This window comes from Carettochelys insculpta, chromosome 17 (genome assembly GCF_033958435.1).
Source record: "Carettochelys insculpta isolate YL-2023 chromosome 17, ASM3395843v1, whole genome shotgun sequence".
NCBI lineage: Eukaryota > Metazoa > Chordata > Testudines > Carettochelyidae > Carettochelys > Carettochelys insculpta.
In genome coordinates this window covers 31,980,319-32,006,408 of record NC_134153.1, presented here as the reverse complement: position 1 = coordinate 32,006,408, position 26,090 = coordinate 31,980,319, and the positions used below count along the sequence as shown (strand labels likewise).

The 26,090-nt window shown below is 47.8% G+C and overlaps 1 protein-coding gene across 3 annotated transcripts in view; it reads right to left on the bottom strand.

Annotated features, from left to right (window-relative positions):
- The window catches only part of NDRG3 (NDRG family member 3), a 34,086-nt gene extending 14,880 nt beyond the window's left edge, over window positions 1-19,206 (bottom strand). The window contains exons 1-4 of one of the 3 annotated variants that reach the window (XM_075011554.1): window positions 19,099-19,206; window positions 2,614-2,719; window positions 2,329-2,364; window positions 290-395 (exon numbers count right to left, since the gene is read on the bottom strand). In XM_075011554.1, the coding sequence (XP_074867655.1) occupies window positions 290-395; window positions 2,329-2,364; window positions 2,614-2,670 (199 nt within the window). In that variant the 5' untranslated portion in view covers window positions 2,671-2,719; window positions 19,099-19,206. Of the gene's footprint in view, window positions 1-289; window positions 396-2,328; window positions 2,365-2,613; window positions 2,720-2,955; window positions 2,976-19,098 lie in introns of those variants that run through there. The other 2 variants (XM_075011552.1, XM_075011553.1) reach the window with 2 other exon arrangements.
- Window positions 19,207-26,090: the final 6,884 nt, after the last annotated feature.

The following is a 26,090-nucleotide window of genomic DNA, read 5'->3' as shown; positions in this document are numbered from 1 at the left end:
GAGGGGGAAGCCCATGGGAAGGCCTCAGGCAACCACCTCAATGATCACCTGAGCTGGACCTTTGATTCAATGGCTGGCCCCTCTGCATCCCCCGCCAGGGCCTTCAGAGAGCTGCGCTCCAGAGAAAGGCCTGGTCACACGCTCTGTCCCCATCTCAGCTCCACAACAGCCCAACTTCTGTACTGTCTGCTCACAGGGACCACCACCACTCTGCCTTGCTTAAACCTGGCCCCTCAGAGCCAATAAGGGCCGGCACAGGAGAGAGTGTCCTTGGAGCAAAAGGACTTACGGTTGAGGCCAATGTCATGGTAAGTGAGGATGACAGGTCTGTTCCCCTTGGTGCTGCCTCGCATGGTGACATGGAGGACTCCAAAAGCGGTCTCGATGTCATGCTCCTGCAGAGAAGACAGCCGTCTCACTGCAGCGACGACACAGCCAGGCGCAGACTCAGTCTGACAGGGCAGCAGGGAGCATCCAAGGCAGCAGCCTTAGCATGTTACCCCACTGCTCCCACAAGGACCACTGACAGTGACACAGCCACATGCCCTGCTCGCAGCTCCTCAGAGACAGAGCCCTACTGTCATGACTGCTTAGCACCAGGTATCCTTGCCCCACCTCTACCCCTGCCCATCGCTCTGCAGAGCCACTGATGGCCACCGCCTCCAGGCAGGTGAGCCGTGGCTAGACGCGAGCCGGCACTTCGAAGTTACCATGGGGGGGAATCTGCTTAATGCAGTGCTGCATATGCAGCGCAGCACTTCATTAATAATCTCCCGACACACTACTTACCATCCTGCCTTCGAGGTAGAGAGGTAGTGTAGACACAGCCACAGAATGTTTGTTCCATCGGCTTTGTTGAATACATTAGATTTTCAAATCTTCCCATATAATTTTTATATTGAAATTTCAATTTTGAGTTTGGAAATCTCCACAGTATCCCAAAGCTGCCTGCTCAAAACTGGTTGGAAGTGACAAAGCCCAACACATTAAAAACAGGACAGAAAAGCAACTAGAAGGGTGAATTCTGTGTCAAGCTCCCATTAGAAGAAACAATAAACTGCTTTTGCAAACCTCTTTCACTTGGACAGAGGCATTTTTAATTCAAAAACTTTCACTCCTCTCTAGCCAACCGCAGCTGAGTAAAGCTGGCCAAGATTCTTCCTTTGTTGGAATTCAGAGCCTGATCCATTTCATTCTGCAGCCACTTAGAGATGTTGAACAGCAACTGAGAGGCCTGGGAACTGTTCACTGGGGCAGAGGACTCAAAGGCAAAGAAGTGTAGCAGAGACATTCTATGGCAGCAGCCAGGCACCTTGGAGGTTGCTGGAGGAAAAGAGAAGGTTCCTGCCTCCATTAGCCAAAAGGTGCTTCTTCAGAGCCAGCAATGATTTATGCAGCACCTGCTCTGCAGGCCAGGTTTCTGCTCTCCTTTCGGATCAGAGTGTGCAAGGAACAGAGGAACCAGCAGGCAGACTAGGGTCACACAAGGGTGGAACCTAGTGCTAGCTCCAGATGTACCCGTCACCACCCAGGCACTTCCCCACGTACACACTCCCCTGTCAGAACCATCTGCCTCCCCTGCAGTTGTACCACCCTGTCCACCTGCTAGTTTCCTGTTTTGTACTCTTAGTTGTCACTCCTTCTATATAATCTTTGTGCCTCTTCTTGCTAAATCCCTGTTCTTCTTCAGCATCTTGCTGGTGGCACAATTTGTGGCTTAGGAGGCATTTCATTCAAAGTTGATGGATTCAAACTCAGAGTCTCCTAAACAGCCTGAGCAATGTCTGTTCCCCTGCCCTGGGTGCGATGGTTTGGCCATTCGGATAAAATGCCAGTTTGCCCACCTGAGAGAGGGCCCCTTGGTTTTTGTTTACATTCAACTACTTATATCTTTTCCAAGGGATTTCCTGAACTTTGATTCAAACGATTTTTTTTGCAGAACATCACGCTTGCCATAGACTTGCCCCCAAGTGAGCCAAGGAGCCTTCAATGTATTTGCAAACATTCCTGTCATGAAGATCTTTGAGTCTCCCTGGGACTTCACTGCAGGTGATGCTGAGCTGGGAGGAGAATGGGCTTGTTAGCACAGACAGCAAAACAAGCCACCCTGTACAGAGCAAGGAAGAAAGCCTGGGTGCTGCTTTGTAGCAGGTCTTCCAGTTCTGCTCTGGTAAATCATCCCAAGTACAAGGCAGAAGACTGAGTTAATGAAGGCCCATCTGAACGTTAATGGGTTGCATCTGTTACACCAGTTACAACATATGCCATCAACGGCTTTCTGGGCAGAGTTTGTCAGCAGCAGATCCCTGCTGGCTGAATGCTCCTTACCTGGCAGTCAAAGTCCTGGAAGTTCCGAGCAGCATTCTGCCAACAAAATAAATAAATAAATAAATAAATAAATAAAGCGTTCAGCTTGGCTCCCCTAGAAGATATGCTGTCAACAGCAGGCAGGAAGCCCCTGTGGGGGTCTGTGCTTCGGCAGAGCAGCCTGGACCTGCTGCCGTTTCTAAGCACTTACTGCAGCTGTATCTGTGACGAGGTGGTCTGGCACTCAGGATTCCTGACTGGCTGCACGCGGACACAGAGTTAGTGCAGACAGGCAACAGAAATTACCTTATCATTCAGGAGGGGCTTGATCTCTGTCAGCTGCACATCCTGAAGTTCATCCATGGCAACGGAGGCAGAGTTGTGTAATCTGCAGAGAGGCAAATCTGTAACCCTGGAAGACGAGGAGAGGACAGGGTTAAAGACAATGAGATTTCTAAGACCCTCCCCACTACGACCCATGGCTATGCTTACACCACCACTACTCGGACAGGCTCAGCCTGAAATCTGCTGCCCATCTTCCCAGTGCAACACGGCATGTCTACAACACGGGGGTGGGAGACAGCAGCTTGGTTCATGTTTCACTGAGCCACAGCAAGTGCCCTCCCCACCCTGCAGGGAATCTCTCACCTGGTGAGGAGCATGCAACACCTCAGCCTCCCCACACACATCCATCTGTTCTCATGGAGAGATCTGTGGGGCACACAGCTCCGGTGCTGTAGAGCAACACCACCAAATCTACCCTCGCAGAAAGATCACAGCCCTGGGTGCACTGTAGGGATGTGCTCCTTGGTGACCATGGTGCTTTACGACTGCTCTGCTCAACAAAATCCAGCTGATACAGCCATCAGAAGGGCTAGTGGAACAGACTCAGTTCTAGTGGTGGCTGACCTGGGATTGAACCCCAGCCCTCTCTAGTACATGCCATCCCCACCTTCTTCAGGTTAGGGAAAGCTAGAGCAGATCCAGGTACTTCAGCAGGACCTAATCAAGCTTCACCTGTAAGACCTTCACGCAGGGACTATGTCTTTGCATGTATTGATACAGTACCGAGCACACCAGCCTCCTGGACTACGACTGGGATCGTCAGGAACTACCGCTACACAAACAGAGGGAGTTCGCCTGGGAGAGTTCCCACCCATTTTTTTTTGCCTTTCAGGCTTCAGTAAGCAGTAAATACAACATCTGAAGAGGCTCCTAGGGGGAGTTCCCTTGAGCCATCTGCTGTTGTGATCCATACAGGACATGTCATGTTTGTCTCTTCCCCAGAAAATAGCAGCGACTTTGTCTGTACAAAGTGTAAGTTGGCCTCCAAACTGGAAGAGAAGGTTAAAGGACAGGAGGTCCAAGTATCAGAGAGAAGGAAGAATTCTGAGGTAGAAGTCAGCGGCTGGTACAGCAGGCCTAGCATGCTGAAGAACCGGAAAAGGGAGGAAAATTTGCAGCATGCAACTTCCAGAAGAAGGAAGAGGAGAACTCATATGCCCACAATGCAGACAGAGGTAGGACACTGTTTTCAGTCTCTGAACACAGGTACTTTGGAGAACAGTTTGGAAAAGCCATCTGAGGGAAAGGATCAGAGAAGATCTGTCAAAAAGAGCTGGGATGCATTGTCCTAGGGTGGGATTCCAAGACCAACACTCCTAAGAGGTGGAGACGGGTGGTGGCAGTCAGGGACTCGCTCCTAAAGGACAGCAACAGGAAACAATGGTGATAACAGGGAAAATGGAGAAACTCGGTGCGTGTCTGGAGCTAGAACTCAGGATAGCACAGACAGAATTGAAAGAATGGCTCCAGAGGTGAATCCGGGGTGGGCAAAATATGGCCCGGGGCTGGATCCAGCCTGCGACCCAGCAGAACCCTTGGGCGGGCCTTCTGCCTGCCGCATCTCCACATGCCACTCAAAGTGGTTGGCTGCTGGGCCATGTGCTTCTCTGAGTGCCTCAGGCAGGGGGCTCCATGTGTGTGCAATCCTGGACGGGTAGGCATCCGCATGCTGCCTCCACCCCAGCACCATCTGCAAACCTACAGGAACCCTTTGAGGAAAGAGCCAAGCTAAGGGGTCATGTGTCCATTTTCAAAGGCCAGGACGAGGCACCTGAAACACTGCAACAGCCTAGCTTTTGTTTTCCTCACAGTACAAATCCGTTCAGCTCAACAGCGGTTTGTAAATACCTAAACGAACACAAAAGTCACAGGATGGAAAATTCCATCTGCTAAGACAGTTCAGCAGTAAATCCAGGCAGCCTGGAGTATCTCTGCCAACCTTAGCCTGCCACAGGATATATCTTCCCCGATACCCTTCTGAAAGCAAAACAAAGACATTAAACCTCTAAGGTTCTCTTGGCGGATGTCTGTATGAATAGTACGCTGGTCTATTTTTAAACAGAGAAACAAAATCCATATAGCTTCAAAATCAGTAGTACCCTATTGGCAAATTGCAATAGCAGAGTTCATCGCAATAACTCACCCCCACAGTGCAGTGCCTTTAGAGAAGCTCCCACTAGAATGAAACTTGCCCCACTAACAGTACTAACAGCCATTACCAAGTGAGTCTCCAAGCACTAAAACCATTTCCTCCTCAATTAGCAATCAGGTCACTGTACACACCCAAGGGAACGTGCCTGCTCTTCACTGATGCACCTGCACTACAAATGCCACGACAGCTTGTGGAGAAGCACTCTCACAAACTTCCAGGGTACACAAGTCTCTAGTACCCGAACACGGAGGGAAACAGAGGCAGAAAGCCCTGTCTAGTACAGTGGTTGTCTTCTTTTCTCAGCCAGGATCTCAAATCCAGGTGTGGTTTCTTGTCAGATCCAACCAACATCCCGTAGTCCTTTGCAAAGGGGTGTGGGATTGGGGTCATGGTGAGAATTCCAGCTAAATGTTGGGTAAAGGGAGGGAGAGTGTCACGGGAAGGACCTTCTCCCTCTACACATTAGCTTCAGGGCAGCACTTTGGGAAAAGGGTGCGGGGCAAGTTTCTCGGGCTCCTGGAGCACGTTGGAGCTGAGTACATGCAGATGGTGTGCAGAGGAGACGGCTGGCAGTGCTGCATTGCGATCACGGGGGGGCAAGAGGGGCTGGGACAGCCACTCCTGCCTAAAGCAGTGTGGTGCTGTAGTCATCCTCTCACAACTCATCCACTTGGAAGACTTGTCTTGGTAGTTACAGAATAGGATTGGGGCTGAAAAACAGGCACATGCAACTTCTCATCCAGTGGTAAGGGTCTTTCATAAAAATATTTATTTGGTGGTAGTTCTGAATGACCCAGGACTCCTGGGTTCTATTCCTGGATCTTTCAGGCATTCACAGTGTGACCACGAGCAAGTCACTTGACCTCTACAGGTTGCAGTAAAGGTTGATCAGTACACAAATTTATACTCAACTAACAAAAGATGCCCATTAAAACAGAGTTAATTATTTCAGTGCAAATCTCCCTGAGACACTAGCCACTTTTATTGCAAATTCAGAGCAACCACAAAGAGCTGTATCAGAGTAACTACAACAGTTTTAGGGAACAATTTTAGTTCAGTTGGTGACAGTCTGAGCAGGTCAGCCCTTAAATGGGAACAACAACTCACCCTCCACCTAAGGGAGCTATAACAAGTGAAAAGGCCCTTGGACAGGAACAGTATTTCCTGCAGGTAGACAGACAAGAAGTGATGACAGACCCACCGTCGCTAACTTTGGGATCTGCACCAATGGACACACTCGGCAGATTTACGGTGTCTGTAGTCTAGTTAAGGGGGCAGAAAAAACCACCACCACAACAAAGCAATTCTAGCTGTTACCAGTGAGGCTTAATGCCAATAGCTAGTTAGCAAGCACCTGAGAGACACCAGGCAAGGTTCGCCTTCCCCTTGTGGGAGAAGTGTGGGCAATCAACACCACGTCATGAGACCAAGCCCAGACCATGGTAACAGCAGGTTTAAGATTTACACAAGAAACATAACAAAAGGTTCACAAAATCCAGTAGGAACGAGAATTGATTTTTCACTATAAATCTGCCCTGACTGCTAGCTTCCCCAGCAACTGTGTGAATACAAAATCAGATCAGATTAGTACACAAGAGCTGGTGGTGAAACTCACAAGTCAAGTCTCACATTTCAAGCTCCGTGAAAAACAAGCAAAGTTGACAGCAAGCACAGGCAAAGAGAGTATGATTAGATATGAAGGTTGCCAGTTTTAACCACCAAGGACTGTGTTAGTCTTAGAGGAAAGAACAATGACAACTGTGCTTTAATGAGGGTTAAAGCACACTCAGCGGCACTCAAAGGTGGTTCTTCTGGCCTAGTCTGCACATAAAATATAGCATGGCTTTAACTATACACAGCCTGTCCAGTCAGTTCAAGGAGCTATGTGTACTATTTCCATTCGAGAAGAAATATTCTAAGTGGAAAGAAAAAGCTATTTCAGTCCAGTGAAATTCATTCTTACCTCATCTAATTGGGAAATAACCCTTGTCAACACGGAGGACTAATATAAGAAACGCATGCACTCTAGCACTTCTGAGAGAACTTTGCGGCATACATCTTTTTAGCACGTGGCTCTCTGCTGAACAGCTTCACTCATCAGAGAAGAAAATGCATTAATACAAAGCAGAGCGATGACACTGCCACTCAGAAACGGAGGCACAGGAAGGAGCGGAGACTAGAATTCCACGGTGCCCAGGTACGGGGATCCCTGTACTGTGAATAAGCCCATGTATCTGTGCGCTCCTCTCCTGGTTTCAGAATTACAGCTTTTGGCACCTGGTTGTCTGGAGCTCTCTGAGGAGTTTTATATCCATTCCCCTCTCAGAATACAGAAAGAATAGATTTCAAATGATTAATAGTTAATTTTAGTTGGCAGAAGACCGGCCCGCCCTCCGCGTGAGAGCCGAAGGTCTGCTTTCCAACAAGAGCCTAGAACAGAACAAAGCTATTGACAGAACACATTTTTAGACAAGTTCCTGGTCCTTTTACTCCACGGCACAGTTGTTTTGAGAATAAGCAGTCTTCATTTGCAAACCACAATAGTGATCAGTGATCCCTGTAGGCTGCGCTTGTGCAGCTGCTCAGCAGAGATTCAAATGCTGCCCAGTTGATTAGCAGAACACCCACAGCCAGGTTTTTTCTACTGGTGGTGCACATTTGCACATGCCTCAGTGCACAGAAAACAATTTATTGTGCACAAGGATAGAAAAGACTACAGGGAACGTTGACCGTGGTCCTTGCAGATGCACAAACACCAGCCAGGTTGATTTACGGGGGATTTACACATATCTAAACAAAAAAGCTTTCTGACCTGAAAACATCAGACACCAGTAGCAGAATGCAAAAGCACAGGCCTGATCAAAGCCTCCTACCTGATGGCTGACATGATATATGATTGCTCTCTCTAAATACATCAGATGGATAAACACTAGGGTGGGAAAGGCCCTATTTGACTGAAGGGCTCTTGATGCTAGAAAGAAAAAGGTAGATGAGGTAGTATCTTGCTTTTGGACCAACTTCTGCTGGTGAGAAAGAAAAAGCCACTGAGCTTCCATATGTGTTCTCCAGTATCGTGGGACTCACATAGTTACAACACTACAGCCAAACTGATATTCTTATTATGTACTGGCGAGGACCAAGGTCTACAGAATCACTGCAAAATAGAGAGGGATTCCATAAGACTGAGAAAAAGCCAGTTTTCTCTCAATTGTTTGCTTTACCTGTGTGGTATCATCATTGAAAAAGTTCTCCAGCCACCATGCTGTTCTGTACACTAAGAAGCAGTTGAACAGCTAGTTTAAAAACAACCAACAAGAAAGAACAAAACTTTCAATGTATGTTTATACATCCAAGCCAGTAAGAATATGAACTCATTTCCCTCTTCTGCAGGTCACCTGTAGTACTGCCACACAAAGTTAACATTTCTCCTGTGCAGGGAACAACCTTTAAATTCAAATAAAAACAAGTCCTGTAGAATGCAGGACTGGATGCAAACATTGTATCAATTTCAGCCACATATGAATCAATATTTTTTCTTCTATTATTGGAAAATACAAAACACCTACAAAATAAAATTTACCTCATTCGCTAAATAACAGTACACTAAATCTATGGTAGTGAAAAGCCACTCTTCGAAGTGGAAGCCTCCAACTTAATTTCTGCATAGACATAATCAGAAAGACAAATGGAACAACTTTCACTGTGTATCTTATGAAAAGACAGCTGCTGAGTCACTATAAAAGCTTCCAATACCACCCGTCTGTTTAGCAGTCATCAACTTCACTATTTTCATTGCACTTTATGAGCAAAACATTAATTGAAACCCAGTCACTTTAAAAATCTTTCTAGCTACTTCACCTGCCCGATTTCTGCTGCCAGAAACTAGTTTCACATTTAAAAAAAAAAAAAAAAAAAGAATACTTCTCTCTCCTGTTACTGTTGAAGACAATCACACCAACTAACAATGAAAATTACTATACAGGAGAAAAAGTAAAACTGCCATACACAGTGTATTTAATACATGCACAAAATTACTGAACAGATGAAAAGTTTTCTTTGTCCAATCTCTCTCTGTTATAGGAGACTTGGACAGCAGTTGCAACAGAAACAGGTACAATTTTTCACACAAGAGTATGTTTTTAGTTGACTTAACTCAACACAAACAAGCTGTCCAGGATGCATTCACAAAGTAATTAGACACTTATGCCTAGTCTGTACACCAAGTTGTACTAGTATAGGTGTGATTTTAATACTGCTTTAGTTTAATCGGGGCACCTGTGCATGTAGACACTTATCTTAAAGCTGGATTATATCAATTTAGCTTGAGCCTATAAATTTAAACTGATACAAGAGTCCACACAAAATTGAACTGGTTTACTTAAACTAAATGTGGATGAAGCCACAAGTCCAATGACTTCAGGTTGTTATAAGTTTGTAGTTTAGACAAACCCCCACATTCTAGCACTTCTCCCCAGTGTATATCCTGCCACTGCAGAGTAGCAGCAAGCATCGGGTGTGATGACAGTTCAAACAAAGACACTGCCTGGTTCACTGTCAGCTCTGACATATTTCTTTTCCTTTTCTGAAGGTTACCACCATACCACTGTAACCAGGGCACCGAGCCACAGGACTCACCCCAGGGACACAGCAATAAGCCACTTACTTTCATGCTCAGTCTACACTGATTGGAGAGTGGCTCTTATCAGGTCTTGAGTGTACAGCAGGACAAGCAACAGCTAACTACCACCTGTTGGCAAGTGCAGCAGAACAAGAACAGGATTAACTGCTTCATTGCTGAACCTTTGGCCATTATCTTTGAAGATTCTTGGAGATCAGGAGAGATCCTGGATGACAGGAAGAAGGCAAACCTAGGGCCCATCTTTAAAAAAGGAAAGAAGGACAATCCAGGGAACTATAGACTAGTCAGCCTTACCTCAATCCCTGGGAAAATAACGGAGGGAATCCTCAAGGAATCCATTTTGAAGCACTTGGAAGAGGGGAAAGTGATCGCCAGTAGCCAACATGGATTCACCAGGGGCAAGTCCTGCCTGACCAATCTGATTAGCTTCTATGATGAGGTAACAAGCTTTTTGGACATGGGGAAGTCAGTGGATGTGATATACCTTGACTTCAGCAAAGCTTTTGGTACAGTCTTCCACAACATTCTTGCCCGTAAGTTAAGGAAGCATGGATTGGATCTTTGGACTATAAGATGGATAGAAAGCTGGCTTGATGGTCGGGCCCAACAGGTAGCAGTCAATGGCCCAATATCTGGATGGCGGTTGGTTTAAAGCGGAGGCTCAGTTCTAGGACCGGTGTTGTTCAACATTTTTATTAATGACCTGGATGAGGGACTGGACTGCACCCTCAGCAAGTTTGCGAATGACACAAAACTAGGGGGAGAGGTAGATATGTTGTAGGGTATAAAGAGAATCCAGAGTGACCTGGATAAATTGGAGGACTGGGCCAAAAGAAATGTGATGCGGTTCAACAAGGAGAAGTGTAGAGTCCTGCACCTGGGGCAGAAGAATCCCAAACATTGTTATAGGCTGGGGACTGACTGGCTCAGCAACAGTACAATGGAAAAAGACCTAGGGGTTACGGTGGGTGAAAGGCTGGATATGAGTAAACAGTGTGCCCTTGTAGCCAAGGGCGCTAACGACATACAGGGTGCATTAGGAGGAGCATTTTGAGCAGATCTAGAGAAGTGGTTGTTCCCCTCTATTCAGCACTGGTGAGGCCACATCTCGAATATTTTGTCCAGTTTTGGGACCCCCAGTATAAAAAGAATGTGAATGTGCTGGAGCAGGTTCAGCAGAGGGCAACAAAAATGACAGAGGCTGGAGCACAAGACCTATGAGGATAGGCTGAGGGATTTGGGCTTGTTTAGTTTACAGAAGAGAAGACTGAGGGGTGATTTAATAGCAGCCTTCAACTTCCTGAAGGGGAGCTCTAAAGAGGAGTATGAGAAACTTTTCTCTGTGGTGTCAGATGGCAGAACAAGGAGCAATGGTCTGAAGTTGAAGAGGGAGAGGTGTAGGTTAGATATTAGGAAAAACTACTTCACCAGGAGGGTGGTGAAGCGCTGGAATGCGTTGCCTAGAGAGGTGGTGGATTCTCCATCCCTCAAGGTTTTTAAGTCCCAGTTTGAACAGGTCCTGGCTGAGATGACTTAGTTGGGGTTGATCCTGCTTGAAGCAGGGGGCTGGACTAGATGACCTCCTGAGGTCCCTTCCAGCCCTGGGATTCCCTCGAATACAAACGCAACCAAACGTTCAGTTAGCCAGCAGAGAATGATTTAGGCAGGAGCAGGTAGAAGATAAGAGATACCTTCAACATCCCTAAAGCCATGTCTACACTAGCAGAGTTTTTCACTGACAGTTTTATCAACTACCAAAACATGCTGAAAAAAATAATTGTTGCATGTTCAGTCTTTCTGTCAGTACAGTGCATCCACATTTGGGGCAGTACCACTGACAGTGAGAACAATGTACAGTGGGTGGTTATCCCACAGCTCAGTTCCATATCCGCTGCTAGATCTTGTGGGAAGGCAAAGTGGATTACTGGGACAACGCGATGTGAGTTGTCTGCACCGAGCAAACCAGAAGCGGAATTTCCAAAGTTCCCATGGCTTTCCACGTGTGTGGGAGGGTGGGCTGTTTACCTGGCTGCAGCCGAAACTGTTGACCAGAGTGGTCAGGACAGGCATCGTGGAGCACCCTCTGGCATCCAATTAAGGCAATGAAATCAAGCACAGCAGCACTTCAGCAACAAAAAGTTTGAATCAAAGGCTCTATGATTTTTGTGGCTGAAAGTGCCACTGCAGTGTATATCCACTGTTTTATTGCCAAAAATCTCCTTTTGATGAAAAAACTCTGCAGTTTAGACAAGACCTCAACTTGGAAGGGTAGAAGAACTATTTCCAAGCAGAATAACTCAGTCCTTCCTGTCTCCAGACCTTCATGATGGTGAGAAAACCTAGGCTGTCTCAAGGCCTATCTGGTCACTGAAAACACAGAAAAAAGTTGTGCTGTTTTCTGTAAAGCCTCTCAAGCCATTCTGAAGTGGTGAGTCCAGTAATCCCTCCAGATTCTGGTTGAATTCATACACACAAATGTGTGCCCACAAGTGAAAGAAAGCTGAAACCACACAGTACACAAAGTGCAGGTTGCAAAGAAGGAAGCAACAACTTGGGAAAGAGATTGCCCATGGCACTTGCTAAGAACAGGTACAAGTCCATGCTTTGGAAGCAAATGCTAAATTTCACATTTTGAATTTCTTAAAGTTTTGGAGAGCAGCATCCTCCGTCTGGACGTATACATGCACATACATATAACCAGGTTACAAAAAAAATATCAATCAGCGTATTTACAGGCAACCATAAGAAACACAAGTCCCCAATTAACAGAAACCCAGTGTAAACACAGAACAGCCCAGGGTGGCCAACCTTTCTTTCTCATCAGGAACTACACAGCAATTTTTTACATGTTCCGGGGGCTGAACATAAAACAGCCCCAACCCACCCCAACCCCCAGGCTTAACTCTCTCCGCCTGCCTGGGGGGCATTTGCCAGACAATTTCACCCCCATAACTCCTGAATCAGGCCCAGATTTACATATTTTTGGTTCTCTGTGCTTGCCTTAAATATTGAATCTGCTCTGGTATGGCTATGATCTGAAGAAGTGGGTCTGTCCCATGAAAGCTCACGACCTAATAAATTATTTTGTTAGTCTTTCAAGTGCTACTGGGCTGCTTTTTTGTCCTCACTCGATGTCTGGTAATGACCCCAAATACTCTTATTTCATTTGGCATGGGACACAATGTCACTCCATCTCCCAAAACTACCTTCTGGCCCATAAACAACAAGCAATCCTTTAGCACCTTAGATACTAACAAATGTATTAGGTCATGAGCTGTATGGGTAAAAACAACTTCCTCATATGGGTTTTACCCACGGGAGCGCAGGACCTAATAAATTTGTTCCTCTCTAAGTTGCTGCAGGACTGCTGGTTATTTGTGAAGCTACAGACTAATATGGCTACCCCTCAGACTCAGAGCCGCATGTGATCACATACAATCTTAGACTGGAATCAGCTCAGCACTGTTCCAGAGGCAATATTATTAAGGTCAAATTAAAGTGTGATGATGAGACACCAACATTTATATTCAAAAACCAAAGCAGATTCTGCTACCACAAAGTATAAAATTTCAGTCTGAATCATTTATGTGGGTTTATCTAGTTAGAGCGCCTTTGTTTACAGAGTTTGCATAATTCAATGCCAGAGCCCTAGGACCAGTCACTTACTGAGAACATGTCACTTACATGCCTCTTACACTACAGCAATCACTGTGGGCCAAGGCAGCTGTCTTACAGAGTTCAAATACATTCAGAGCTACTCTCCAATCCAAAATATAGCATACACAACACAAGAATGTACTCCAAAATACACTGCTACCAGATTATGAGACCAAGATAAGCTGTAGTTATGCAAGGTAACAGTGTCAGTGCTTAATAAAGCTATAAAAAAGATCTCATGAAGTATTTAGCTTATAATCTTTAATAACTGACACTGAGTGTAAATTTTCAGTTTTAGTGTCCCTTTAAATAGCTGTTTTCTAGACCATCGCTGTCTTTTTTTTTTTTTAAAAGGTGAATATTTTACTATTTACTTTTCATCTATTTATGTGTACTTTTTTTCAGTAAACAGTGCAATTAAAACAGATGTATTATATTTTGGGTATAATCAATTTCATTTCCTGACTCTCATGGGGGACTACCAAATAACAGAAATGTTTTCATTGATGATACAGTAGGAGAATGTTTAAATCTAAAAAGAACCCAAATTGTGACCTTTTAAAATAAATTTTGTGAAAAATTCTAATATTTAGTTTTACTTAAAAAAGAACTAATTATGGGACCAACTTGACAGAGCCCATTTGAAATCCAAACATACAGGTACGTTTTTCATCTAAAAAGACGACTAATATTAAATACGAGCTATTTAGCACTCCACTGGAGGAGTTGCAAAGGTGACCTGTGACTAGAAAATATGAACCAAACAGCTTTTAATATGAAAAACCACCTCAGCTTATATGCTAAGTTCCATGAAGAACACAAATATGGCTAGTAAAAGAGATAGCCGTGCTAGTCTATATACCACCAAAACAAAAAAGCAGTCCAGTAGCACTTTAAAGACTATCACCTAATAAATTATTTTGTTAGTCTTTAAAGTGCTACTGGAATGCTTTTTTACAAATATGGCTGTATGACTCAAGGGCGGAGACCTAACCTGTCAGCATTTAAACTTCCCTTCCTCTTATGGTTGCAAGGATAGCTTTCCAAACGTGAACCAGACAACTGCTCTCCCCCACTAGCCCCTCTCTATGAGCTGTAGACATCACAACAAAACAGAGTAAAACAGGATGTTGCACTGTTTGTGCTCTTGGGTCTGGAGAACTCCAGCCTCCGACAGAGAGAAGGGCCGACAGAGCACTGAGGCATGGGGGCCTTTGGCTCCTGCCTCAGAACAGAGAAGGTTCTGGATATCTCTAGGGCAGACAAAGGTCAAAAGGATGGGCGGGGGAGTGACAAGTCTCACAGTGTTTAGATTCTCTCAGTATAATCCTCCTTCCACTCACAACCTACTATAACCCAGCTGTGCTTCCCAAGGCACCCACTCTCCAATACATTGCAGGGTGCAGCCTATACCAATGAGGTGCTGTGTCCTGCAACCCATCCTGCCTTACAATGCCTTGCTGTTGTAGCTCTCCACAAGGCTGATAAACAGCATGCCAACATATAATTCACTCTCTGAATGAAGCATCTGTATAGCCTTCTGCAGAAACCGCAGCCACAGCTCTGGTACAGAATCTAGATCCCCAAAGCATGTCAGAAAACACCAGCCACACCCTGGCTCCACTCAGCTTTGCTTATTACTTGCCCAGCACATGCGTTGTCCTGAATTTTTCCCCGAAATGCATTTGCTGCACTATCCGGCCCTCTCCTGAGACAGCCCTGATACATGAGGGCTACAGTCCCTCTAAGGGTACAACACCGAACAGCTTACCACCTTGAATGGAACAAAAAAGCAGCCATGTAGCTCTTTAAAGACTAACAAAGTAATTTATTAGATGAGCAGTCGTTGGACAGACCCACTTCTTCAGATCTAGAGAATTATCATGAAAGTAAACTGGCACAATGACAATATAACAGACACAGGAAAAAAATGAAACGGAAACTGACAAATCAGCTAGATGGGACAGAAGCAGGGGCGAAGCAAGGATGAGGGATAAGAAAATTACTCAATTGCAAGTGTCCATTAAGTTAAGTGACTTTCCTGAGATTGGACTTGATTAAAGAAAACAAGTTTACTAACAAAAAAAGGACAGGATGTATTTCGAATACATTCAAGTGTAATCATTACAGTTAGAAGCAGTTATAAGTAAAAATGCTTTCTGATGCTACAACTTAAACTAGACTTGATTTAAGGCAAAGTTCTTATTCATATGTACCTCTCAGTATTACTGACCAGCCCTTTTTTGATCACGATTCCTACCCCCAAAGCCCAACAGCTTTTTTTTTTTGTCTTCTTAGATGTTGGGGAGAGTATCTTCTGAGGCATTTGCCCCTCACTTTCCCCTTTAAAATACAAGCTCTTGAAAGTTATTTCTAGATAAAAAGCTCTTTGCAGCTGAGGGCCAGGTGGCAAAGTCTGCTAACAAAAAAGTCCTAGTGCTTGTCCCTTTGGAAAGTTACTGGTCTGAAACTTTCTCCCTCACAGGGTGTACAAAATCACTCCCATGAGCGTAGCATAAGTGTACAGTGCAAATAGGCTCCCAGTGCTGGAAGCTATGTCCCTCGTGGAGGTGATTTTCCTTATGGGCTGGGAGAGCTCTCTCCCAGTGCTGGAATAGCAACCACACTGTACTGTTAAAGCAAAGCAGCTTTAATGTTTCAAGTGTAGACAAAACTGCAGGCTGCTTTTTTCCACATTCCTGTTTGCCAAAACTCACATCTCCTTTGTCTCTACCTTTCCCCTTTCACTGTTTACAGCACTCGTTTTTAACCTCTACTGCAGCCTGCACCCCTTTGGTTCTCAAAATGTGTTCTCACACCCCTTATCAAAAATGGAGATGGGGAGGCCTATGCACTTTTAAATGCATGTTAAAAATATGTAAAATAGTTTTGTTATAACTCACCACAAACAGTAGTACAGTAGGTATACAAAAATACGCAAGTACTACCCAGAGATGTTGCGGAGTTTTGCTGTGGAAGTAAAAGGTAACCAGCGTGTCATGCGTCAAGAATTAACCTGCAATGTGGTGGTACACTGCATTTTGTAGCGAGATATTTTGAGTACAATTAGTTTAAAAAATTGAAAATAAATTTGGTTTGTATATGACAGTAATCATTAAAAATGTATAATAATAAATACATAGGTTTGATTTTATATATACATGCAGATACACATCTTGTAGAGCTGGAAGGGACCTTGGGAGGTCTTTGAGTCCAGTCCCCTGCTTGCTTGGCTGGGTCAAACACCCCCCCCCACACACAATTTTTTTTCTTCAAATTAACCTATTTGCCCCAAATGGGCCTCTCAAGGATGGAGCTCACAACCCTGGGTTTAGCAGGCTAATGGTCAAACCACCGAACTATCCCTCTCCCACTCTTTGTACTTAACAGCCTGTGTTTAATTTGTGTTTTTGATGATTTATCTTCTAAAAAAACTGGTATGTCTCACACCCCCAGAAAGGGCATCACGCACCCCCAGGGGCTGTATGCACCCCAGGTTGAGAACCACTGGTTTACACTAAGATTGAAGTGAATACATCCTGTAAGGCATGCTTTACCTATTTTGACTAATTGTTGTTTCATGAGTTTAAACATACCACAATACCACCATTCAGGGTGCAGGGGTTTCATAACTTTACACATAATAGCTACTAACACATTTCATCCTAATATTGACCAGTGAATTATGAGTTTTCCACAGATACCTTAAAGGCATATTTTCTGCAAAGGAGAAGTACGTACTGGGTGAATTCCTGGCTGCACTTGGTCACAACCTCTCAAGCCTCTCCAGTACATAATATGGACCATGGTCACTCTGCTAGAGGCTTTGATTCAGATTCATAAGCTAGTCTTCCTCCTCATCAAGGCCTATTCATATAGTGCTCTCAGATCTGCTCCTCTATTGAATGGAGAGAGACTGGACCAGACATTAAAACCTAAGTCTCTTCAATGGCAACACAGCCTGTTAACCTGTATAACAAGAACACCTGTCAGACTACCTCTATTATTCATGTAACTAAAAGCTTGCCACCTTCCTTGGAGTGCCAGTGTTGATTACAGGATAGTCTGGTCCACATAGCTGGACTCCTACACTACAGAATTTTATTAAAGTGTTTAATAGGGTCCCAGAAGCTGTTAATTTAACAACATTTCTGAATAACTCATTCCGCCTTACACTAACATCACGTAAATACAGGCACGGAGCCACGTGAAGCCGCAAATCAGGAAAAAGTTGTCACAACCAAATCCTCTCCCCTCTAGACAAAACCTTAATGATTTAAGGAGCATCTTGTTTTCATCTCCAAAAAATGATGACATGTAAGCAGACTCTGAATACTCTTGGCACACTGAATTCCTTTCTACCTTTATCAGAGGCTCTCAGATTAATATTTTAAAACCATTTTTTTTTTTTATTATTTGCAGATGACTTGCACTGAAGTCAGTGGTCAAGGAAAAACAAGTCAATATATCAGTGACTAAGGTTTATTTATGCTGCATTTTCTCCTGTACTACAGAAGCTTCCACAGCAAAATCCTCCTATGGATGATTCTAAGGAATAAATCGCATTAATCTGTAACTAGATGGAGAACACAGCCATGGTAAACATACCTTTTAAGAACAGGAATATAAAGAGATAAATAGAGCTTGAAAAACACTTGGGGTGATTAAAGGGAGGAGCTAAAAAATGTAATTCAAACAGTACCTTCCCTTTCATGCTTCTAGCATTTTTTTCAGCAAAAACCTTTGGAATGAGACACTCAGGCTGCAACAAATTTGTAGATGAAAGGTGCCAATGATGGTTGGCCAGCAGCAGAACCAAACTGACATGACAGTTGCCTTACTGCTCAGTTCTCATGTCAATTTCTTTGGAAGCTTAGGAAAGCCTTGAGAAGCAACATATTCAAGTACTGGAGCACACCCCCCAAAAAGCAGGAGATTGGTGGGATTGAGAGGGTGTAGTAAAGACCTGACTGGTGTGGAGAAGATATCTGGCTTCTCTCCTTTTCAGCATGGAGAGGTGAGCACATGCTTTACACAACATGAAGCCCAGAATCAGCCACAGCAACTTGGTAGGAACTGGAGCATCCTCCCCAATACCACCAGCCAGGGATGAGGCCCTACTTCTCTGGTCCCTGCACCTCACTTAACTGTCTCCTCCAACCCCCCATCAGTCTCAGGCTGGCAGATTCCCAGACTCCCAGGTTAAATACCACCCTTCAAAGTGGAATTAGCAGTTCCCTGGACTGCACCACCTCTCCGGCTTAGGGAGCGAGGAAACGGGTAAAGAATCCTTTCTGCATCCAGTTACTTAGCACAGCTGATGCCCAGAAACCAACATTTCCAGCCTCAGGTTACCAAGTTCACAAGCTCACCCCACAGGAGTGGAGTCTGGAAACTTTTAAGTGAACGTTAACTGAGCCCATTAGGAACAACTCAACCCCGGAGAGAGGAACACAAGTCACGGCACTTCTAAGGCAGCAGCTGCCCAGTTTCCAAAGCCGAAGGGCGCCGCGTCGATGGAGATGAAGCGCTGCGGAGCAGAGTCTCAGGAGCGCGGGGAACTGGCGGGAACTGGGAGAAGAAAATAAACGGCCCCAAAACGACCCAAAGGGCTGAACAAGCGCAGGGGGGAAAGTCACCAACAGCCCGGCCCACCCGTGAGGCGGCCTCGGCTAGCACAGGCGGGGCACTGCCGCCCCGAGCGCACCGGCCGGGCACTGCCGCCCCGCCCCGCCCCGCCCCGAGCGCACCGGCCGGGCACTGCCGCCCCGCCCCGCCCCGCCCCGAGCGCACCGGCCGGGCACTGCCGCCCCGAGCGCACTGGCCGGGCACTGCCGCAGCGAACAGCCCTGGCGCAGGCACCGTCCGCGCCCAGGAAAGCGCGTCTCCTCCGGGCGCTATGCCGCAGCCCAGCGCCGCGCGCATCCTGCGGGGCGGGGCGGGGCGGGGCGGGGCGGGGCGGGGGGGTGGGGGGGGAAGCGCCGCGCCCGGTTCTTACCCCGCTCAGTAAGGAAGCGGCAGCTCTGGCTCCCGCCGCAGCATGTGCGGGGACCGGACGCGCCTGCGTAGTGCAGGGCAGCGCCCCGCGGCGCTCACGCATGCGCAAAGCTGTGGCAGATCCGCCGCGCGCCCCTGCGGCGGGCTGAGACGCTGCGCGCGGAGCTAAGCGCGCGACTCCTCTTCTCCTAGCCCCGCCCCGCGGCTGCGTGCGCGCCCAGCCCCCCGCAGGAAAGAGAAGGGGGGCGGGGCGGAGCGGAGCCGCTCGGGCAGCAGCGCGGTTACGACCGGAGGAGCGAACGGGCTGCACGGGACTGTGCAGCGGGCCGGGCTGAGAGCAGCCGGAGCTGACCCCGCCGGGGCGGGGGCTGGTAACCCCTGAGCGTAGCTGCTGCCGCTGCCGCTGCCGCTGGCCGAGTGCGGGCGCCGCTGAGCGGCGGTTCTCACTGCGCACCATTGCTGGGCCCTCGGGAAACGGTCGGACGGTTCGGGCAGCGGAGCCCATCTGGCAGCTCTCTGGAGGGCCCGCGCCAGACCCTGCCCCTGTGACTCTCCAGCTGCCCCACACACTTAGGGCGCCGCCGCACGTCCGTCACGTGGCGCTTGGCTCCAGCCGCCCTGAAATGACCGGTCCTTGGTACTGCTGCCGCCTCCGCCTTTCCCGCTCTCGCCACGAGCGGGCACTCTGTGTTCGGGGCACACCCAGCCCCTTCTCCGGGTCACGGCCTGTCTTCTCCCCTTGTCCCACTGCAGGATTTCAGCCTCTTCCTCGTTTGAATGGCTAGGAGAGGATTCAGTGTGAGATGGCCCCTTCCCAAGGCTGGGGCTCTGGGAGAGCTACAGGTGTGGGGAAGCATCAGAGTGGAGGCAGCTGCAGGGGCTCTGGTCTATGGGAGAAGTCCCTGGCCATAGTTCCATGGAGCTCTCATGCAGCCAGAGAGGGTGGCAGCATCAGGCCAGACCCTTTGCCTGCTGTCAAAGAGAGGGGTGGATTTGAAGGTGTACTTCTAGTGCTAGATTCCAGCCCTGAGGGGCCAGGATAGCATTGCACCTCCTCCTGGATGGCCAGAGGGATCAGCTGAGGGACTACCTCTCACTTATAATTCCCCAGTGCCATGCATGTCAGGGGCTACGGTGAGCTGCAGCAGATCACAATGGTGAGGTTCAGAACAGTTTGAGGGGGAAGGGCAGGTGCCCCTGGGCTCTGCTGCTTCTAATGAACTGCCCTGTCTCTCTGCCCCCGTGACTCAGGCTGCTGGAGCCCTAGGACTGGGCAGTGCCCACAGTGCAACCCTCTCAGGATGTCTCTGATCAGCCCCCTATAAAGCCTTGCTCCACCCCCACGCCTCACCCACCTAGCCTCCTCCTGTAAGTGATGTGGCCTGGGATATTAAATGGAGGCCCAGGTGCAGGCTGCAGCGGTCACACTCCTGCACTCATTGGCAGCATTGGGGGGGAGTGGAGTGACCCAAGCCCAATCTGCTCTACTACTCCCACTCCCAGTCATGTGGCTCCACTGCCCACCACCTGTTCCCCCAGGTGAAGTCTCTGGGAGCGGGGGAAGCAGAGCAGCCTGGTGCCATGTTGCTGTACTTCTTGTCATTGTCACTGAGTGCATGGGTGGGCCTGAACCCAGAAGCCTGCACCAGGCCTCCACTAGCATCTTGGGCATCCCCCCAAAGTGCAGGGCTGGCACTAGGCACTTTTGCATGGTAGGCCACTGCTGCCTACCATTGCAGAGGCATAGCAGGCTCTCTCGGACGTGAAGTTTGCCCAGCTGGCTGGATTGGAGCCACTCCTGTCAAGTTGGCATCATAGAGAGCCTAGCCTGTAGAACTAGCCCTATTCTCCTCTTTCTCACTGCACCCCTACGTTCACCCTGCTCCTGTTTGAAAGAGCCCTTCATAGAGCATTGCTGAGAGGCGTTTGGAACTGGGAGCTTCCCACCTGTGGGGGGACAGAATTGGAATTTTCAGCTTCCTCCTGGCTGTCCTACTTCCTGGGCAGGTCTGGCTCCTGGGGTAGGGGCAGAGTGAGCCTGTGTACCACGCCACACACACACTGCTCTCACCCCAGGGCAAAGGCAGTGTGCAGAGCCCTGTAGGCTCCCCACCTAGCAGCTAGACCTACTATGGTGGCATTTTCTCTGGCAGCCCAAGCATTGAGCTGGTCTGGTCATGGCAGCTCTGTGGTGGGGCCCCACTCTCCTGGCCGTGGCAGCTTTGAGGGGAAAGATACTACTGCAGCCCGCAGCCCCTGTCTGGGGCCCAATGGGAAGCTTCACAGACATTCAGCTTAGAGGGAACATAGCTTATGGATGGTTGTTAGTCCCGATGGGCAGGGATGCAAAGCCGGGCTTTTACATGCACATGGCCTCTGTTTGCCAAAAGCTGGGAGTGGCTGGAACTGAAAAGATCACTTGACGATTGCCTGTTGTATTTATTCCCACTAAAGCACCTGGCATTGGCCGCTACCAGAAGACAAGGTGTTGTGCTGGAACTGGAATGCCCATTGGTCTGTCTCTTATTCTTATGAAAGAAACAAATTGTAAACCAAGGGGATCTAAAGCTTTCTTACCTTGTCAGATATTTAAAAAACCTTCCCCTTTTGTCCTGGTTCCTGTTTAACGCAATGTTGTCCTGTATTTGGGGGTGGGGGTGTTGGGTCTCTGCTGCTGTCTGATGACCCAGTCTTTCATTACTAGCCCCCTTTTCCCCCAGCACAAGTCACATGTTCTTGAGTGTTTTTTTAAGCCATGTTCATAGGAGCTGGAGCATTTTCCCACCTATTGGCACAGAGCTGTTTATAGTCTGACAATATCTGTCAGGGGCATTAGTTCTGACAAACAGATCTTGTCTTCAGAGAATGTATCTGAAGTTGAAGGCAACTGTGGAAAAGGTTTGATTTCACTCTATAACACTCTTCCTTTTGATCACTGTTGTGTCAACAGAGAAAGAGACATGCAGCAGATCCCATGGAACCCATTAGTTACAACATGCCTCTTGCAGCAGAGACGCTTGCCTAGCTCAGGGCTACCTAGAGAGGATTCCCTGTCCTTAGGGAATCTGAAGAAAGAGAGGTCAGGGTCTATGACAGCAGAGCTCCTCAGACAGACAGAATGAACCTTCCTTGGCTGCTGCCATCTTCGCAGCATGATTGATCAGGTTATAGGAACAAGTAAAACATCAACACTCCAAAGGGTCACATGGCCAATAGTTGTACAGATTTGATCCCGTATCAAGACCCACAAAGCTCTCTGGTATCTTGGGAAGGACTGATGTCAGACACCTCTTTGGCATGCTCTAGTGCAGTGGTTTTCAACCGGTGTGCCACGATGCATTGCTGTGCCCTGAGAACTGTCCAGGTGTGCCAAGAAATGTCAATTTCCCCTTGCCACCACTCTTTGTAGAGCCACCATTTAAACTACAATCATCATCACGGCCCTTTATGCCTACTGGTGTGTAGGGCAGCAACAAAGGTCCTGCACTTCTGTCTGTCACTGGCCAGCCTCTCTATAATGCCCCAACTATGACTCATAATTTTCATTTCTACTTCAAAACAGTCCAGCACCATGTTGTCTTGGGTTGTTCTCTTCCCTTCAGGAGTCCAGTGCACAGCAGTCTTTGTGACAGAACTTCCATCTTTCCTGAGCACATGCCCAGTCCATCTCCTGGGTCATTTCACAATGATGGTGGCCATGTCATCTTGCTTTCACTATGCAAGCAGGTTCTGATTTGAAATTATTCCTGGCCAAAAAATACGGAAGATCCTCTGAAGGCTTCTGCTGTGAAAGGTCGACAATTTATTGAGGTCTTACGCTGTCATCCACCAGCATTCTGGTCCATCTCATAATTTTGATAAGACACAGCTCTGATACAACTTCAGCTTGGTATGGATGCTGTATTGCGACGACTTCCATGCAGCATTCAGACTCATGAAGACATTTCTGGCTTTACTGAGTCTGTTCTGAATATCGCTCCTGATGCCTCCATCTTGTCTGATGATACTACCCAAGTATGTAAAGCTGTCTGTGGAAGTAGGCTGTGGCCATCTTTGCGGAGCCACCATTTAAACTACAATACAGAACTGTATTTCCTGCCTTACCTCCCAGAAGCAGTGCAAAGAGTTGGAGGAGTCAGGTATAATGGAAGAGCTGAGGAGCAAGGGAAGTAATTGTTGGGAAGGAGCCTAGGTGTGAGCTGGGAGGGTCACTGGGTATGGGTGGGAAAAGTGTGGAACCAGTTTTTTGAAGGAGAGGGATTGTTAGAGAGTTTCTCTCCTCATATTCAGTGTCTCCTGACCTGGTCCAGCAGGCCCTGTGGAGAAGGCTCTTCAGGCTCTTCCTCTGTTCTAGTGACACAAATGCTCTCTGGTGGGCAAAAGGCAGAACTGCAGCAACTTTCCAGCAGAAGCTTTTTCTGCACAAAAAAAAATTAAAGCATGCACAGCTTATTAATTATGCATGTATGGAGTGGTGGGGAGTTCCTTGACAAATAGTTACAGTCCATGGTTTTAAAAGGAGACAGAGTTGAAATGATCTGTCAGCTCTGAATGTCTTTTAGCACTACTTGACTGACCCTGGGGTTCTGTGCTCCTGTTTTATAACTTCTGCCCTGTGAAAGTCTAAACAGCAAAGGAAATGCAAAACTCTCTGGTCATCTGTGTTTATTTCCTTTTTTCAGAATTCAAACTGAGAGGATGGGCCCTTTTGCACATAGCCTGGTCAATGGGGAAAGGGGAGCAATTAACGAAGTCTTTATACTGTGATGTGCCACAATGGTCCATTAGGACTTTGTCTATACTGGCACTTATATTGGCAAAACTTTTGTTGGTCACCAGTGTGAAAACACACACACACCCACCATAAGTTTAGCCAACAAAAATGCCAGCGTGAACAGCACAAAGTTGTTGAGAAAGTGTCTCCTGCTGACATAACTGCTGCTGCTTGTTGTAGGTGGGTTAATTACGCCAGTGGTAGAGCTCTCTCCCATCAGTATAGAGCGGCCATGCAGGAGCCCTTATAGCAGTGCAGCTGCAGTAGTATAACCATGCAGCTGTAAGACCTGTAGCATAGACATCGCCTTCATTCTGATAGGTCTTCTTGGTTGTTAGAAGATGATCCCTCCTGAGCAGGTTCACAGTTTCTAAGTAAACATTTTTTACTCTTACAATGCAGATACTTACCCATGTTGTTTTGCACAACATGTAGCTATCATGAGTAAGATTATGAAATGTCTGTAAATTGCTGCATGCTCTGAAGTCTAAGCACTAAACACACTGCTGTAAATCAAGAATATAAAAATGGCCATACTAGATAAGACCAGACGTCCATCTGGCTCAGTATCCTGTCTTTCAGCATTGGACAGTGCTAGCTGCCCCAGAAAGAATGAACAGAACAAGTAACCACCAAGTGATCCATCCTTGTCATCCTTCTGACAGAGGCTAAGGAAAGCCATCTCTGCCCATCCTGGCTAATAGCCATTGACCGACCTATCTTTATGAATGCATTTAGCTCATGGCTTCCCAAAGTAGGGGACGTGCCCCCTGGGGGTGTGTGAAGAAATTCCGGGAGTGGCGTGAGGCAACCCAGCCCCCCCATCGTTCCCCCCACCCCAAGAAAGAGCTGGCTTTTGCTTCTGGCCCTCAGACCCTGCCATTTTACGTGAGTGACCCAGCACAGCTGCCAAAAAACCAGGCAACTGGTGAAGACTCTCATGGAGCTAGCTGCCTTCTGCAAAGGTGAGTGAGTGTTGGTTGTGGCGGGAGCAGGAGGAGAATGGGGTTAGATGGGGGACTTGGGGTGCCTGGCTCAGGTGAGGGGGATGGGGATGGAGTAAGAGCCGGGGCTAGTGGTGCCTGGCTTTGTGGGAGGGAAGGGGCTCAGGCAGGCAGCTGGCTTGCAGAACTTGCAGGGTTTGGGCGCCTTGCCCCAGCCTGGCAAGACTCAGGCAGCTACAGCTGGTGGCTGGCCCCTGCAGTGCAGGGCTTGGGCGGCTGGCCGCAGCAGCGTAGGGTTGGGTGGCTCAGGCTGGTGAGCGGGTGGCTGACCCTGGCAGCACAGAGCTCAGGTGCCTTGGGCTGGCAAGTGGACGGCTGGCCCCAGCAGCATGGGGCTTATGTGGCTTGGGCTGGCAGGAGGGCAGCTGGCCCCAGCAGCATGGGACTTGGGCTGGTGGGCAGATGGCTGGCCCCAGCAGCATGAGGCTTGGGTGGCTGGCCCCATCAGCATGGGTCTCAGCCAGCTTGGGCTGGTGGGCAGATGGCTGGCCCCAGCAGCGTGAGGCTTGGGTAGGTTGGGATGGCTGGCAGGTGGCTGGCCCTGGCAGCGTCAGGCTTGGGCAGGCAGCTGAGGCAGCTGGCCTGCAGCTGGGGTGGCCAGCTGGTGCATGGGCGGCTGGTCCTGGCAGCGCAGGGCTTGAGTGACTGGCGGGTGGGTGGGCAGGCAAGCAGGCAGCTGGCTGCCCCTGGCAGCAGGCTCTAGCAGAGCACGTTTCAGGTGGGCTGACAGCTGGCTCAGGCAGCTTTGGCGGCTGGCATGGGGCTCAGGGAGCTGGCCAGCAGGGGCTGCACCAGGCACCCGCAAGGGGCCATGAAAAACTATATGTGTTTATTTTTAATTTTAAATAACATTTTTATATCATGTTGTGTTTATTTTAAATTACAGACTGAATTTTTTGTTAAAAGGGAGGGGTTGGATGATGGTGAAGGGGGGGCGTGAGAGTTTCTCAAAAATCAAAAGGAGCGGGGTGTCACGCTGAAGTTTGGGAACCAATAATTTAGCTCTTTTTGAAGTCCACTACCTATCTTAACTCTGCTAGCACATAGGTGACACAGCCTGGTTTCCATCCAAGAATTTGTCGTGTTCTGCTGAAGCCTAAAGCCTTTCAACAGCTAGCGTGTGGTCTGTCAACAAAACAGGAGGTGCCATCTCTGCTCACCAAACCAGGAAGCAGAACCAGCAGCCTGGAATCAGGCGTCTTAACTGCTTGTTGT